Source organism: Crocodylus siamensis, chromosome 4, assembly GCF_052110815.1.
Source record: "Crocodylus siamensis isolate JL-2025a chromosome 4, ASM5211081v1, whole genome shotgun sequence".
NCBI lineage: Eukaryota > Metazoa > Chordata > Crocodylia > Crocodylidae > Crocodylus > Crocodylus siamensis.
The window spans coordinates 105,207,209-105,223,686 of NC_143398.1; the positions used below are offsets into that span (position 1 = coordinate 105,207,209).

General features: G+C 43.8%; 1 protein-coding gene across 2 annotated transcripts in view; it reads left to right on the forward strand.

The window, feature by feature from the left end:
• The window catches only part of HIPK2 (homeodomain interacting protein kinase 2), a 206,435-nt gene that overhangs the window by 137,628 nt on the left and 52,329 nt on the right, over positions 1 to 16,478 (forward strand). For both annotated transcript variants that reach the window (XM_090043257.1, XM_090043258.1), the window contains exons 3-5: positions 8,331 to 8,454; positions 10,537 to 10,656; positions 15,432 to 15,518. In XM_090043257.1, coding sequence (XP_089899383.1) covers positions 8,331 to 8,454; positions 10,537 to 10,656; positions 15,432 to 15,518 — 331 coding nt within the window. The remainder of the gene's footprint in view (positions 1 to 8,330; positions 8,455 to 10,536; positions 10,657 to 15,431; positions 15,519 to 16,478) is intronic.

Here is a 16,478-nt window from a genome sequence, read left to right on the forward strand (position 1 = left end):
AGCTTTCCTATATTGCACTAGTACTGTGACAAAAAGCCTAGGTTCAGCTGCACTAGTGTAAGCTGTTTTCAGTGCGTTGTTGACTGTTTATTCTGAGCAGGTTGACTGGCTACCAGAATAGCAGATTCATCCATGCCAAGGCACCTAATGTTGCTAAATACTGGTGCCGCTGAAGTGGCATTGGCAAGAGTGAATACTATTGTAACTGCTCCCCGGTGTTGACCAGATTACTGTGTAAAGTGTAGAGACTTAAGGGGCTGTGACTGAGCTGCTGATTAATCCATTACAAAGTTTGTAGGTAGGGCTCAGATTGTTCTGGGCCTCACTAAATAACTTGGAAGGCTCAAACACATAGGAATAATACCTTACCTGTATTAGTAAATTAATTGGTCAAGCCAGTTAATTAGTGTTTGGAAAACATTTTGGCAATTAAAAGGTGCTATACAATTGCAAGTAGCAGTATTGCCAGGGTGAACGACATTTTCTTATGCGACCACACAGGGAAGAGGTTTATAGAAAACAACATAAATACAGGGTAGCGTTCCAAGGCAAACCAGTCACCATATGAGCTGTTCTTTGATTTATAGCTGCAATAGTCTGAAGTGCACAAGCTTTGATAGAGCATTACTGTGCCATACAGTTCTTATAGCTATAGTATGAGGTGCTCTCTGATAGAAACAGGATGAGATACGAAAACGTTGTCTTTCCTTTGGAATACAATTAATCAGGTGTCTGAACCATATCTAAATGATCTAGAAATAAAAGGAGAAACAGCAGAGTAAACCTTCTTCCCTTACTAGGACCGCAGAGTTTTTAATATCTTTATGAAATGTTGTGGGGGAAAAAAACACAGAGAGTGAATAGGGGGCTGCCACAGTTTGCAGAGGCTCAAAATTGGTTAGGGAAGTCAAGGCAACTGAAGATGACAAGGGTAGCAACAGCATGGTAGCAGATAAAATACAGTATTGACAAATACAAGACAGTAAATATTAAAAGGAAGAAACCTGAACTGCTTATATATAGGAAACTACTTAAATGGCCCTGAGACTAAACAATCTTTACGCGTTGGCTGTGGCATAAAAAGCAAATTTTGCAGGTATTTCCTATGTGTGCTCCACAAGCCCCGCCCCTTGGTGCTGATTGGCAGAGGCCCCAGCAGCGGAGGAAGGACAAGGGGGCAGCCGCCATCTTGTCGCCTGGCTGCCATTTGGGCGGCCTTGCCCCTCAGTGCTGATTGATGGGGAAACAACGCCCCAGCAGACATGGTGGTCAGTTTAGCCCTTTACAAACAAGAAGGGCTGTGATGGGGCAGTTGGTGGAGTGACACCTGTGTAGGAAATTGAGTTGAGAGGCCCTGGTGGGGAAGGAAGGGATGAGGGGGCAGCTGCCATCTTGTCTGCTGGCTGCCCTTCATGTGGCCCCGCCCCTCAGTGCTGATTGGCAGAGAGGCCCTGGCAGGGGGAGGAGGGGTGAGTGGGGCAGCCATCTCCTTGTCTGTTGCCCTTCATGAGGTCCCACCAGCTGGCGTCTTCCCTCCCAGGTGGGCTGCAGGGCCTGACCATCACAGGAAGGACTGCTGACTCCCACTGAGGAGCCAGCATTTTATTTTTATTAACTTTTTAAAGTGAATTTTGTGGACAATTCCAGATTTTGCGGTTTCCATGAAATGCGTGAAATCGGGAATTAAGTAGGCCCTTACTCATACATGGTGTGGATTTTAAATTTATGGTAGCCACTCAGGAGTAAGACCATTGTGTCTCTGTGAAGCACTCAGACAAGATGCACAACAGTTATCCAAAACCAAGCAACATACTAGTACTGGAAGCGGAAAGGGTATAAGATGCCTCCTCGTCACCTCCTCTGCAAAAAGTTTTTAACGGGAATATAAGGAGCTTAATAAATGATTTGGGACGTAGAAAGACATCAACACAATGGAAGACTGGCAAGAGTGGAACTGTTAGTTTAGAGACAAACAAGAGAGGACATACACAGTTAGATACGTAACGGATGTCATGGGGACGGTGAATTCAAGGCTTCTGCTTAATCTTTTTTTTTCCAGTGAAGTAACAAGGGAACATAACATGAAAGTCAAAAAAATTAAATCTGACAAAAGCAAACATAATTTAAAACAACGCGCTGTTTGCCTTTGGAAACCATTGTCACAATAAGCTGCTGAAACCGAAAGCTTGTTAAGATTTTTTAAAATGACATCCATAATGACTTTTTGCTGTTATGTTTGAGAAATACTGGATAAAAGATATAAATGCCCATTCTTTAGGGGTTAGGATGACTTTCAGCTAGCAAAGGAGGAAGAAACTTTTGCTATGGGCAGGTCTTTTTATTTCCAGGTTTCCATCACAGTCCTCTGAAGTGTTTGGTATTGGCCACTAACAGAGAGAGGCTGTGGGGCTGGATAGACAGGTAGCCCATTCCAGTATGTTAGTGCCTGTGCTCCAAAGCATGCATAGATTTTGATCTTATGTATTATAGAGGGGTTATCTGGAGCCATATCTGATGTATAATACTACTTGCAGTTCTCCAGTTCTCTCTGCCTGCTATTCAGGTACTGATCAATAGTTGGCTTTTTTTTGCAGGATAGGAGAAGTAGGGTCTCATGGCACAACCAGTCCAAACAAGGTATAAGGTAATAGTGCAGGGCTGTGGGTGAGATACATGGGAACCCCTATTCTGGGATGCCTAGGGCACTAGCTATCTTGAAGCCCTGAATAGACAGGAATTCACAGTGCTAATCCAAAACCATTATGGACACTAATTGCCACTCCTGTTAAGAGCCAGTGAGCAAGGAGACTGAACAAATGTTTAACCTAGTGCCAGCATTTAATCAGTTCAACATTCAAACAGTTCATGAGTCAAGGCCCCCAAAATAATAAGATCAGTTTAAAAATGATGAGGTAAAAAAATATTCTTTTTTATGTGCCATGTGGTTTTCTGAATTGTCGGGTTCATGTTTTCAAGCCCTTCTCCCCAACCATAAGGGCTGGAAACCGCACGCGTGCACGCACATGTGTATGTGTTTTAAAATGAGATTCTTACGTAACCGTATAATGATAGTAACTGGAACTTTAGGAGAAACACCTAGCATCATGAGATAGATGATAAAAATCTTAACAGCTGGCAACATAGTTTTCAGGTAGCACCCCTTGGGTAAAATCTAAGGTATGCTGGAAGAGCAAGAGAAAAAAGCCTGAACTGCCACTGCTTGTTTCATGGGGAAACAACACCACAGTGGACGTGGTGGTCAGTTTAGCTCTTTGCAAACAAGGAAGGCTGTGATGAGGCAGTTGGTGGAGTGACACCTGTGTATGAAATTGAGTTGATTTTTCATGGGTTTGGGGGCTTCTGGATAATGCCTTCCACTCCCATCCAGCTAATGGATAAGATTTCAAGTTCAGGCGGTGCAAGACTGAACTCTCATTACTGACCAGAGAGGCTTCATTCATAACATTACAGGCAGACAGGGAGAGGCAGATGGCTTTGAATACAGGATTTACATAGTAATGAGACTCAGGTCACCATAGCTGTCTTCTTTTTCTCTCTACATTTTTGTCTGGGCGCAGGCCAGTGTGTGAGGAAGGAAGGGAGGGGAGTATAGATGATAGATCTAGAAAATTAACCCTTTGCCATTGCTCCTGAGTGGTCTCATGATATTGGGATAAGAAAGTTTGAAGTGACGTGCAGACTAATGCAAAGGAATAGTGGATCTACAAGCTGGTAGCAATCACAGAATAAATTAGGAGTGCTGAAGGGGGCTGATTTTTAACTCAGGCTTTTAGCATATTCTGTGTAGGGGTGTCAGAGACATTTCAGACTTAAAATTCCCAAATTTTCCTCAATGCTTAGATTCTGGGGTGCTGAGTTTGGGGATGAACAATTTTATTTTCATCACTGCAAGTCAGTTCAGTGTTGAAGGGGGTTTTGTGCTGGGAATTGTGTGTGGGTTATCATTACTGTGTGTTTGCTAGTTTATTAAATGAAGAATGCTCCACCCATTTTGCTCAGCTGCTTGCTGAAGATGCGTCTGTACGTAAGGAAGCAATACCATGAGTTTTCAACTGCAGTTGAGAATTTTGAGTCTCCTGGGGGTGTGTCAATGAAAAAAGCCATTGTCCCAGAGACAGCCCAGTGGTTGGGGGAGGAGGCTTAAAGTCATGGGTTTTATTTCTGACTCTAACATGGGCAGAGAGGCACTTGCTGTGTTGAATATTGCCAACCTCAAACATTCTGAAACTATGAGTCAGACCCCCAGAAACTAGGACTGGTTTTAAAATCATGAAGCTTTAAAAACAATACTTTTCAGATTCTCTTTATTTGCCTTTTGCTTTTCAAGGCCTTATGGCTTATCTATATGGCACATCTACACAAGATGTTTTACTGCACCTACTAATCGAATGTGCAGTAAAGTGCCACCATCTACACATCCATAGCAATTACTGTGCAGTAGGTTAGTCTGATGTGTCATTTTCTAGTGCCTATAGATACAGGTACTAGAAATCAATTTATTAACCTAATGTGCCAAAGTGCACATGTAGAGCACTTTTACATGTGCACTGGGGGTAGGAGGGGATGCTTTAAGTTAAAGCACCACAGCCACTCGAATTGAAGTGCCACCGCTTCTTGTGTATTAGCATCCCTGTGCTTTAAAATGTTGGCAGGGCCGCTTGAACTGAAGCTTGTTTGAGCTTTAGTTCAAGCACCCCTGCTGCCATTGTGAAGTGCAGGGACACTAATTCACAAGGCCCCAAGGATGGCTGAAGCACAGTAATTACCACATTCCAGCAAACTTGATTAATCGAGTCTGCTCCAATGCACTGTAATTACAGAGCATTGGAGCAGCCCTGCAGCACATCTACAGGCACCTATATATGCTGATCAGGAGCAAATTGCTCTAAGCCAGCCTAGGCAGCAGAGGGTCACAGGGGGCAAGAAGAGCTGTCCCAGCTCCACAGGACGTTGTCTTCTAGCCACTTGTCTTCTAGCCATGTGGAGATCAGAACAGGTTCCCCCACCCTCCAGAGCTGGGGGCTGACAGCCCAGGGCTGGCATTCAGAGAAGCCTGGAGCTCCCCCTGCCTGCTGCAGGGGGGCAGAGCAGGGCAGGAGCACCCCTGGACTGGGCTGCTCCTTTGGGGCTCAGTTTGCTCTTGACCAGGGTGCACATGTAGACATCACTGGGAAGCATTTTAATAAGCCTGAATTTTCTGCACAAAAAAAATGTAGGCACATGAATTGCATGTGTAGATGGACCCCATGAGTTTTTTATTGGGGCTATGTGGCCTGGAAATGTCCTCTTTAAAAAAAAACTAACGAATGCTGAAATTCTGACACAATCTCCATATTCCTGGAGCTAGAACCTTAGGAAAGCATAAAATGTTAATGAGGCCATGGAAGAATTGCAAGAAATATAAGAAGATCAGGCAGGGTGTCTGTGCCTCAGTTTCCAACTGCAAAAGGATGCAGTTATTAACAAACAATACATATTGTCTTTGTTGGGGTGCTATAAGAATGGATCTCTCAGTTCTTGAAAAGTGCTCTGAAGTTCTTAGATGAATGTTGCCATTAAAATACAAAGCAGCTAAGGAGTCCATGTGTCTTCAGAAGCTCAGTCTAAGAGATGTGGGCTTTTGTTTTAGTTCTCTAATGCTAGAATTTTCTGTATTAAAAAAGAAAAGCTTTGGACCAGTTGCATCTGCTGGAGGTGACCTGAATAGATTAAAACTTTGCAGATAAAGGCAAGATACAGCTTCTCTTTGTGAGCACTTAAGTTAATTGTGAAATACTATATTAAATCCTCTCAGAAATAAAAGATTTTAACCCCTTCACCCTTTTCCATTTTCACAGGAGCTCTAATGCTGGACTATGCTACATGGATGTGTGTTCAGCTTCAACTGGCATTGGTTGAAGCAAACACTAGAAATATATTGGAATACATGGAAGGGGGGGGCTGCCAAGCTGTTTCTCTGTTTTACATTGTGCTCATCCATGAATGTCTGGTGCCTTCCAAGACAGGGGCAGGGCAGGGGGCACCATGGTGGTGAGCGGTGAGTGGGGACTGCCCCCAGGCGGTGGATGGGGGAGGGAGGAGTGGCCAGCAGCGACCGCCCACAGACACCACCAGCTGCATCGGCAGTGGCTTGTGAGCAGCGACCGCTTGCAGAAGCTGGTAGCAGCTTCAGTGGTGGCCAAACTCGGGAGGGGGGGCACATGCCCCTCCATGCCCCTCTTACATGTTGCCTATGTGCTCATCTGTATAAAAAAGTAAAAAATATGTTTATACCTTACAGGACTACCATATTTACTCAAATATAAGATGACCCTAAATGTAAGAAGACCCATAATAATTAGATTCTGCACACAGAACATTTGTAAAGTTATTATAGTTTTCCAGGGGTGGAATTTAATTTTTGGAAGATCATATTAAATTCATCCCTCCCCCCATTACGGCAGGAGCTGTGGGGAGAGGTGATGAGAGGGGCAATAATGGGGTAAGGTGGTGGGGGACAAACAATGGTGGAGGCAGTAGGGGGAGGGCAGATGGGAGGCAGTAATGGGTCAGGCAATAGCAGCAGGCAGCTTGTCCCCCTCCCCCACTTACTCTTCATTGTGCCTGCCCTCTGTCTTGCAGCCTTAGGCTGCCCTGATTCCCTTTCCCCTGTTCCCCACTCCTCCCCTCTCCATACCACTTTTGCCACTTGCAACCTCAGGTCCCTGTCCCCCTTCTTTCCATACCACCCAAAGTTTCTCCCCCCTGCTTGCCCTCAACCCCTTGTCCCCTCTTACCTTTCCTCTGCACCAACAGGCTCCATCCCTGCTGCAGCCCAGGGCACAGAGCATGGCTCCAGCCTGGCCCCATAGCAGTGGTGTGGAGCCGGCACTGTTGTTTCAGCCTGGTCCCATAGCAGGAGCAGTAGGGAGCCGGCACTGCTGCTACGGGGCCAGGCGGGAATAACAGTGCCAGCTCCATGCCACTGCTGCAGCAGGGATGGAGCCTGTTGGCACCGCGCAAAGGTAAAGAGGAGTGCAGCAGAGGGGGACAGCGAGGGAGAAGCAATGTTGGGAGAGAGACTGGGGGTTGCAGGGGAGGAGTGGCAGAGCATTCAGAGGCAGTGGGGGGTGGCAGGCAGCAACTGTGGCTCTGGCTGAAACTCCAGCCCCAACTCCAGGTTGCCCCCCTCATCACCTCTCCTCCCACAACCATGTACTCCAGATACCCCCACAAAGGATCCATGTACTAATTAGCTCCCACTCATGACTGGAAGCAAGTGTTCTTGTCACAAGTCCTGGGATGCTTCAAAAATGTATATGTAGATGAGGCACAGGGTGACCTGTTCTGGCTTCACCTTATAGACGGCAGGGCCACTCTATTCATATGTGTCAGAGAGGGGGCAACAGGGATTTTGGCTGAACTATATGCAATTTTGTGACTTACCATGATTTGGAAAAGAGTTGGTGGTGAGGGGGACTGCGCTTAATGGGCACTACCATATGTCTTATTCAGATGGGCTACTCTAACTTGTTCTTATAGTAGGTTCCCATCAGCATGTTTGCCCAATGTATGGACCATGTGTTTTACAGTAGTGCTTAGTGTTGGCTGCATTTAATCAACTTCATAGTTGGTTTCCATTGCTGAGCACATGCCGCTTTTATCAGCAGTTGAATGATAGCCAATGTATTTAGTGAATTGTTGTATGCGATTATAAGATGAGGGGCTTTTTCCTCATGCCAGTTGCAAGTGGGGGGTAACCTTGTCTGGTATTCACGTAAATGTGGCATGAACGTTTATAAAGCAGTTCAAGTTCTGTGAATGAAGGCAACTAGGACACTGGAGATGAGGCATCAGGAAACTTGGTTCTATTTTTAGCTGTTCGAGACTGGCAAATTATTTCTCCTCATTTGGGGCTCAGTTTCTCCCTTCTGCAAAGTGGAAATAATGAAAGTTCTGTCCTTTGTAAAGAGTTCTAAAATCCATAGATGAAATGTTGATGAACAGTGAAATGTTAAGACTCAATAGTATTACCATAATTTGACGAAGTTTTGTTCCAGGAGTACCCTGTAAAGGCAATGCCTTTATATATGCCAAGTGGGTTAGTTAGTAGATACCTTGCCAGTACCAGATGGAGTGCTAGAATATGTAGCATAGTTCTTGGGTTTTGTTAGACCAGCTAACTTGTTGTTCACAGTATATCACCACTTTTGGGCAACTGAGTACTGCATATGGTTTCTTGGGTATAACTGTTTTACATGGATCTCAACAAATGGCAAGTGTGTGTTTAACAATGGTGACATTTTTTTTTCTATCCTTTACTTTTGCAGAGCCCCTGAAATCATCCTTGGTTTACCATTCTGTGAAGCAATTGATATGTGGTCACTGGGATGTGTCATTGCAGAGTTGTTCTTGGGCTGGCCTTTATACCCAGGAGCTTCAGAATATGATCAGGTTGGTATGGATGCTGAAGGTGAAGTAGCTAATGATCAAAGTACAGTGGATTTTTTTTCCTTCTTGTATAAGAAATAATGAACACATTGTTACTTTGATATTCTTTTGCTGGCAGAAGATATTTGCATTTGTTTTTTATTATTCTAAAACAACCTTTTCCTTATCCACCTGTAATATTCTAGGTAACCAGTAAGATTCTTAGTACTGTGCCTTTAAGGACTGACTGTCTAAGTGAACTGCCAATCAAAAGTATAAATTCCTGTTGATTAGAAAGCTCTGTAGATGATCTCTAATCACTGAACAAAGCAACATTCTTACTCCACTGTAACAGCAAGTATTAAATAAGGGTTTATTTGATATATTATAAGAAATTGTGTGAACTCTACTGCTTTCCATAATCCCCCTTATGAAGACATATATTAAAAGGAATGACAACGAAGAGAATTCGCATAGCAATGTAGATCTTCATATCTCCATTCGCATAGCCTTTTATGTTCCTCTTATATCTATAAAATGATGCAGCAGCTTTGACAGGTCAGACTGCATAACAGTTTCAGTTCTAATCACCTTTTTCAGTTGTTCATGACTTTCTGCAACTGTAGGCTTGAGTTCTGAAAGAGGTCTTTTTGCAGGAAGTGCAAAAAAAAAAAGGACAGTAGGGCAAAATTATATATATATTTTTTTCCCATTATGAAAATGTTCCTGACACTTCTTTTTTTTAATAGTTTTTTTAGCCAATGCTTTAAAGGTAAAATTTGGCATGGAAATAGCCTTCAGCAAAATGTAGTGCCATTAGCTGTTCCAGAGGAAATCAGTTTTGAGCTGACAAACGAATGAGCCTTTGAAAAATCACATACCGAGCCTGAAGCGTAGCTTCCCCCATTCCAGACCTCATAAAGTGCACAGCTGAGAAAGAAATCATTGTACATACAAGCACAGCTAACTTCACTTCACAGTGAGAAACTCTGCTCTAGTCAAGTTTATGGAGAGCTTCTGTGGAGCTGAGAGATCAGCAGGAGCTGAATTTGAGCCTCTGCCTCCATCTCTATAGGCTTGTTAGGTTGGGAGTGGGTTGAAGAACAGCTCTTGAAGTTTTTAAGGAGTGCAGGAGGGACCCTCTCCCTGATGCACTTAAAAAACTCCAAAGACAGGATAGGTGCTTTGAACAAGCCAGGACTGGCAGTGATTTGATGTCCTGGCAGCTTCAGCTTATACTTATTTTTGTCCTGTCCATCTTTGCATTTCAGAAATACTTGTTACTTTTCTTAAGAATTTCCTATGACACAAGAATATTGAGTTTGCAAAGTGAAGCATTCAGAAGTCAGGAAGGGCCAAAGTTAAAATTTCATGTGCCAGCCTATCTGTGCATTAATATCAGTCTTTAATTACATAATCGCATACCTTTTTTTTTTTTTCATTAAATAACACCAAGCTCTTAAAAAAGACACGTAGCCTCTTGTAGTACTGGGTATACCATTGAGACAGTCTGTGAAAGTTAGTGGCAGGACAAGTTCAGTAAACCATATGGAAACTGCAAATTAAATATATGTCACAAAGTGATGGTATAAAGTTGCCTGAATATACAGGCCACCTATGTTCACAGATACTGGCTTCATAGTTATCTGCCCTATCCTCTGAATTGCTCCTGAGAAAGTGTGCATTGCCCATTGGAAGAAGAGATCAAGTATCAAATTATTGATATGGTAAACCTCAGAGAAGAGAATTTTTTATAAAAATCAGTGAAAGCTTACTATTTAAATCTGTGAATATTCTTTAACCTCTAATGTCTACATGCACTTCATTCTTTCTTATCCATAGTCTTAAAAGAGAAAGGAAGAATATTGTATAGATTTTAAGGGGAAATCCCATAGACATTAATGATAAAGGAAGGAAGTCTGTTAAGGTGTATGAGAATTCTCTTGCTTATTGTTCCTGTTAGTGTGTCCTCACTGAAGATTAGTGGTATACATTTTTCTCTTTCTTGCTTTGTTCCATTGTTTTATATACCTCCTGTCCTCCCAAGAGGAAAACCACCAGAAATTGTCACAGGTTGAACAGTGACTCCTCATCCTTCTCTTACAGATTCGTTATATTTCACAGACACAGGGCTTACCAGCAGAGTATTTGCTAAGCGCAGGGACAAAGACTACAAGATTTTTCAACAGGGATACAGATTCACCATATCCTTTGTGGAGGCTGAAGGTAGGAAGATGTTTCCTTCATCTTGCAACAGTAGGTTGGACATAAAGTGACATTCTGTTGAATTCAGGGCCCAGATCTCATCTCTCTGCAATGCATAGACACACCTCCTATAACAGCTATTGGTGGGGAGTGGGGTACAGGCTAAGATAAGACTACCGTAACAGAATTTTGCCAACTTTGGCTGGCCTGAATGTTTTATAGTTAGTTCTTGGTATTGCCAAGATACTGTAGACCTTGGTACTGCTTTGGTCCTGCAGACTCGATTAATCAAATCTGGTGAAGCATGCTAATTAGCACACTCCAGTGGCCTCAGCATCTCATGTATTTAGCTTCCCCATGCTTCAGAATGCTGGCAGGGGTGTTTTTCATTAAAGCCTGTTGGACGAACTTTAGTTAAAGTGCCCCTACCACCATTTTGAAGTGCAGGACACTGAATACACCAGACACTGAGAGCTGCTCTCAGAGGTGCAATAATTAAAGTGTCCCCCACTCCCCTCCGCCCATCCTTGGAGCACATGTAAAGACGCCCTTTAAGTCCTGCTCCACTGGGACCAGTTCAGGCTTGAATTGTGTATGGGGGACTTTTAAAATTTGGTTTAGAGAGAGAAATATCTTGTTATTCTGGGATTGTCATTTAAATCTTTGCTCTTTGTAGCTGAGATTTATGGCTGATGAAGTGAAGCTTAATTTACATAAAATCTGCCTCTGGATGGGTTTTATTTCTCTTTAGTTAAACACACTTTCATCTGAACCAGTTAAATACCAGATTTGCTCAAATCCAAGATGGGGATCCGTCCCCCATTGAACATGAGGAATAAAGCCCCTCATCTTGGATTTGAGGATGGGGGGGGAAGGCAGCTGCTGCAACTCCAGGGTTAGGGCCAGAGCCATAGCCGCTGCCTGTACTCCCAGTTGCTCTGCCCCTACTGTACTTCCCTGTGCTCCCCTGCCTCCCTGCAGCCTTAAGCCCTTACCACCTCTTCCCTCTTAGGATGAAGATCAGGTAGATAAAGACTACCTTGCTCCACCTCCTCCCCTTCTCCACCCCATTCCCCTGCCTGCAGCTCCCACAGTCAATACCAGTCTGACCTGGGGAAAAAATTATTTCCTGCCCCCAAATTTGGCAATAGGTTGAATTGTGTGCATCTGAGATGTTAGTACCTTAATAGAACTGGTACACCTAGGCCAAATTCCCACCTCTAGCATTGGACAATGCCCAGTGCTTTAGAGGAAATCTTGTAATGTTCTCATGAAAGGGAAAAAAAAAAAAACCTTGTTAGCCCCATACAGGTAACTAACAGAAACCTCCAAGCCTGGGACTTCAGATACCTCCATCCAGATACTAAGTTTCCTTTCAATCCCTATATGGAGGTACCAAGTTCTTATATGACACACAGATTACTATACCTAGAACATGCCTTTCCTATTATACTATCTCTTCTGTAAACCTGTTGCACTTCATCATGAAGCAGTTTCCATTCTTTGCCCTCATTTTTTTTTCAGAAGACCAATCCATAACTTCAATGCTGTAATGGTTAAAACCCTTTTTCTGATATGCATTTTCATTTTTTTAGTCATTGTTTTGACCATTTTGTATGCATTTGATCTTGTGCTGATAATCTTTTTTAACTTAGTGTTTCACTCTCGGTGATTTTCATCCTGTGAATAGATTTATAAAGAGTAATCATCCTCTTTTAAACCTCATTTTGCCAAGCTTATCTAGCCAAACTCTTTTAGTCTTCTTTCATGAGATACTCTCCAATCCACTAACCCTCCTAACAACCCTTTTCTATACCTGTTCAAGTTTAAATTAATTTTTTGAAGAGAGACAATCAAAATCCTACACATTATTCTAAATGTTATCTTACCAGTGCCTTGTGTAGTAGTACTAATATGTCCCTGTCTTTACTAGATGTACCTTTCTGGCCACACCAACATCAGGTATTAGCTTTCTTCATGGCTTCATCACATTGATAGTATATGGTCATCCTATAATCAGTCAATATAACTATGTCCTTCTCCTCTGCTGCCTCCAGTAAATGAATTCCCATCTAGTAGTGCAAGTTCTCAGTGTTGTCCATTATACTATTAAATTTCAGACTCTTTCTACTGCTCCACTCAACAAGGTTATCTGTTTCATAGATTTCATAGACATTAGGGCTGGAAGAGACCTCATGACATCATCGGGTCCAGCCCCCTGCCCAAGGGGCAGGAAGTCAACTGGGGTCAGATTACCCCAGCAAGATAAGCATCCAACTGTTTCTTAAAGGTATCTATAGTTTCGTAGTTAGTAGGGTCGGAAGGGACCTGAGCAGATCATCAAGTCCGACCCCCTGCTATGGGCAGGAAAGGATGCTGGGGTCAAACGACCCCAGCAAGGTGTTTATCTAGCTTCCTTTTAATGACCCCCAGAGTAGGAGCGAGCACCACTTCGCTTGGAAGTTGGTTCCAGACCCTAGCCGCCCTGACTGTGAAGTAGCGCCTCCTGATATCTAGCCTGAATCTACTCTCAGTCAACTTATGGCCGTTGCTCCTTGTTACCCCTGATAGTGCTCAGGGGAACAGGGACTCTCCCATTGCCTGCTGGTGCCTCTTGGCAAGTTTATAGGTGGCCACCAAATCCCCTCTCAGCCTTCTTTTGTGGAGGCTGAAGAGGTTCAGGTCCCTTAGCTTCTTCTCATAGGGCCTGCCCTGCTGACCCCGATCATGTGAGTGGCTCTCCTCTGGACCCTCTCCATGTTGTTCACATCCCTCCTGAAGTGTGGTGCCCAGAACTGGACACAGTACTCCAACTGCGGCCTGACCAGTGTTGCATAGAGGGGGAGGATCACCTCCTTGGACCTGCTCGTGATGCATCTGTGGATGCATGACAAGGTATGGTTAGCCTTCCTGACCGCGTCCCCACACTGGCGGTCCATGTTCATCTTGGAACCAATAGTGACACCAAGATCCTTTTCTGTCTCTGCACTGACGAGAAGGGAGTTCCCCAGCCTGTAGGTATGCTGCTGGTTCTTCCTCCCCAGGTGCAACACGTTGCACTTGTCCATATTGAAATCCATCCTATTCTCATCTGCCCACCTCTGTAACCTGTCTAGGTCTGATTGTAGCTTATTCCTTCCTTCTGGCGTGCCCACATCCCCCCAGTTGACACCAGTTGCCTAATTTTTTAATGAGGATGGGTTGAGAGACAGTGTCAAAGGCCTTCCTAAAGTCCAAAAAGACTATGTCCTCTGTGTAGTGCTTGCACCACTTTTGGGGGGGAGTCTAGACTCTGGAGACTCAGACAGTAAAGAAGTTTTTCCTTATGTCCAGTCTAAAGTGGGATTCCAGCAGTTTGTGACCATTAGACCTTGTCTTTCCTTGGGGTGCCCTGGTGAACTGATGTTCTCCCAGTTCCTGATGCATGGGAGTGGAGCCTGATGCAAAGTGTGGAACCCAGAATTGGATGCAGTACTCCAGCTCCAACTCCTATTTATTATTGTATAATCGTCTAGTCCTTCTCTATATCAGCAATGCCTTCCATCGTACTACTGTCTACACATTTCATAAAGACATCTAGTTCTTGCACCAAACTCTCTAATGAAAATATTAAGCAGGATGAGTTCCAGGACCAATCTCTGCATAATTGCTGTGCAGTTAGATAACTCACATTTCAAAGTAACCCATCTTAAGCTCCTTTTAGCCAACTCCTTAGCCAATCAGTGTCTGGTTTTCTCAACACTGAATCCTTTGTCTTAACAAAGAATGGGGTCTTTGGGCTCTGAGGAGACTCCTGTTTAATTTCCTGGCTGACAGGATGTTGTATAGGTCTTACATGGGAAAGGTTCAGTAAGGAAAAGCAAAAATGGAGAAGGGTTCAGTAAGGCACCATAGGGATATAAGGCCTGTAGTGGAGGAGAGAAAGCATTCTGGGACACTTGGACATGAGATGAGCTATATAAGTATACCAGACATTGGCCTCCTTTACATGTGCAGGTAAAGGTGTGATAGGATCTAATGTGCAATCCACACAATTGCATCTCTTGCCATGCCACACGTGCATGGTGGGATGCACAATAGTGGGATCATGTATTAGTTCCCATTGCACCTTATTGCTGATGCAGGGGGGACCTGATCTTGGGCTCCCCTTGCACCACCATGTGACAGGTGGAAGCCCCCTCAGCTGAAAGGCTCCCAGCTCCAGTATCCTATGCACACCCAGCCATGGGGGACTGCAGCAGCCACAATCTCTCACACTTGGTGTGATATGGGGTGTGAAACCCCCAAGCCTGGGGAGATTGTGTTTACTGCAGACTCCCAGGCTCAGGGGTGTGTGAAACCCCGAGGTCTGTGGGATTGTGGCAGCTGTGGCTTCCCAGGCTCGGGGTGCATGAAACCCACACCATCTCCCTGACCCAGGGGTTTCATGCTAAGTATAATGCAGCCCTGTGGCTGCTGGTGGGGATTCCAGCGATAGGGGAGACCCTGCTACAAATTAAAGCTCAATAGGAACCAGCTAGAAGGTTAGTACACATTTTCAAGGACTAACTTTATAGCTGGTTGGAGCTTTTTATGGCGTGATACTTACTTTGCATGTGTAGCTGGTTTTAAGGCAATTGCGCAATTAATCAGGTAATTGCACGATAGTGTAACATGTAGAGGGGGGCTATTTGTGTTACACAGTCAGGCAAGAGATATGGAACATTCTCTAAAGGGGTGCACGGTTTGGGCTGGCACATCACTTGGACTTAAATATGGGACAGCTCTGCTAAACAGCTTTTTCCTGTCTCGAGCAGACACCAGATGATCATGAGGCAGAGACGGGGATTAAGTCAAAGGAAGCAAGGAAGTACATTTTCAACTGTTTGGATGATATGGCACAGGTAAAAATGTTGGTGAAAAACTAGCAAGAATGCTTCTGGGCAAGGCAAACAAAGGAGAAACCCCTGAGAAAAACCAAGATTATACCTGTCCCGGTGGCTCCCAATTTTCATGTTCTGCTATGGGGCTGTGCACACAGGGTCAGGGTTAATGGTGAAAGAGATATAAGGTGGCACTGTCATTATGAGGCAAGGTCACAGGGCTGAGCTTCAAAAGGTTTAAATTCTGTTCTGGTTTCTGCCACTGACTTTCTGTGTGACCTTGGATTAGTTGCTTAACTTTTCTATGTCTCATTTTCCCAGCTTGTGGAATGGGGATGATTATAATGTGTACCCACTTTGTGAAGCATTTGCTTTCTGTGGAAGAAAAGTGCTGTTGCTGCTGCTGCTTAATACTATTATTTTCCTGTTTTGATAGTGGATTTGGTCAGGGTCTATTTAAGTTAACACCAACAAAAAACTACCCATGGTATTTTTAATCCACAGAAATGGAGGGCTGGGATTAGGAAAGACTTGAATAAATTGATCAGATGAAATGAAGTTTCTTCCCAGCACTGGTAGATAACTAGTAGGTTTATAGGAAACATTGCTGATATCTACTTTTTTGTGTCATGGGACACATAATTAAGTAGTCTAATTGTATAGTGCTTTATATGATACATAATGATTGTCAGAGCTTGTCTGTTACTACACAGAAGCTGTTCATTTTCATTGAAGGGTAACTAAGAGCTTCATTATCCATTGACCCAAATGAGCTAAATACATAACTGCCTGTCTAGAGACTTGGCTTGCACTAGCCAGATGACAATGACTGGCCACCTCAGTCTTCCGTGTGATCTTAGGCGCTACCCCACTAGAGATGGTAACATGCTGTAAAGATGCTTCAGCCAGGAAAGGATGTGATCTGTTGGAGACCTGACCATCTGCTTTTTCTTTTAATTGTTGTGATTGTCCTTTCTCTTC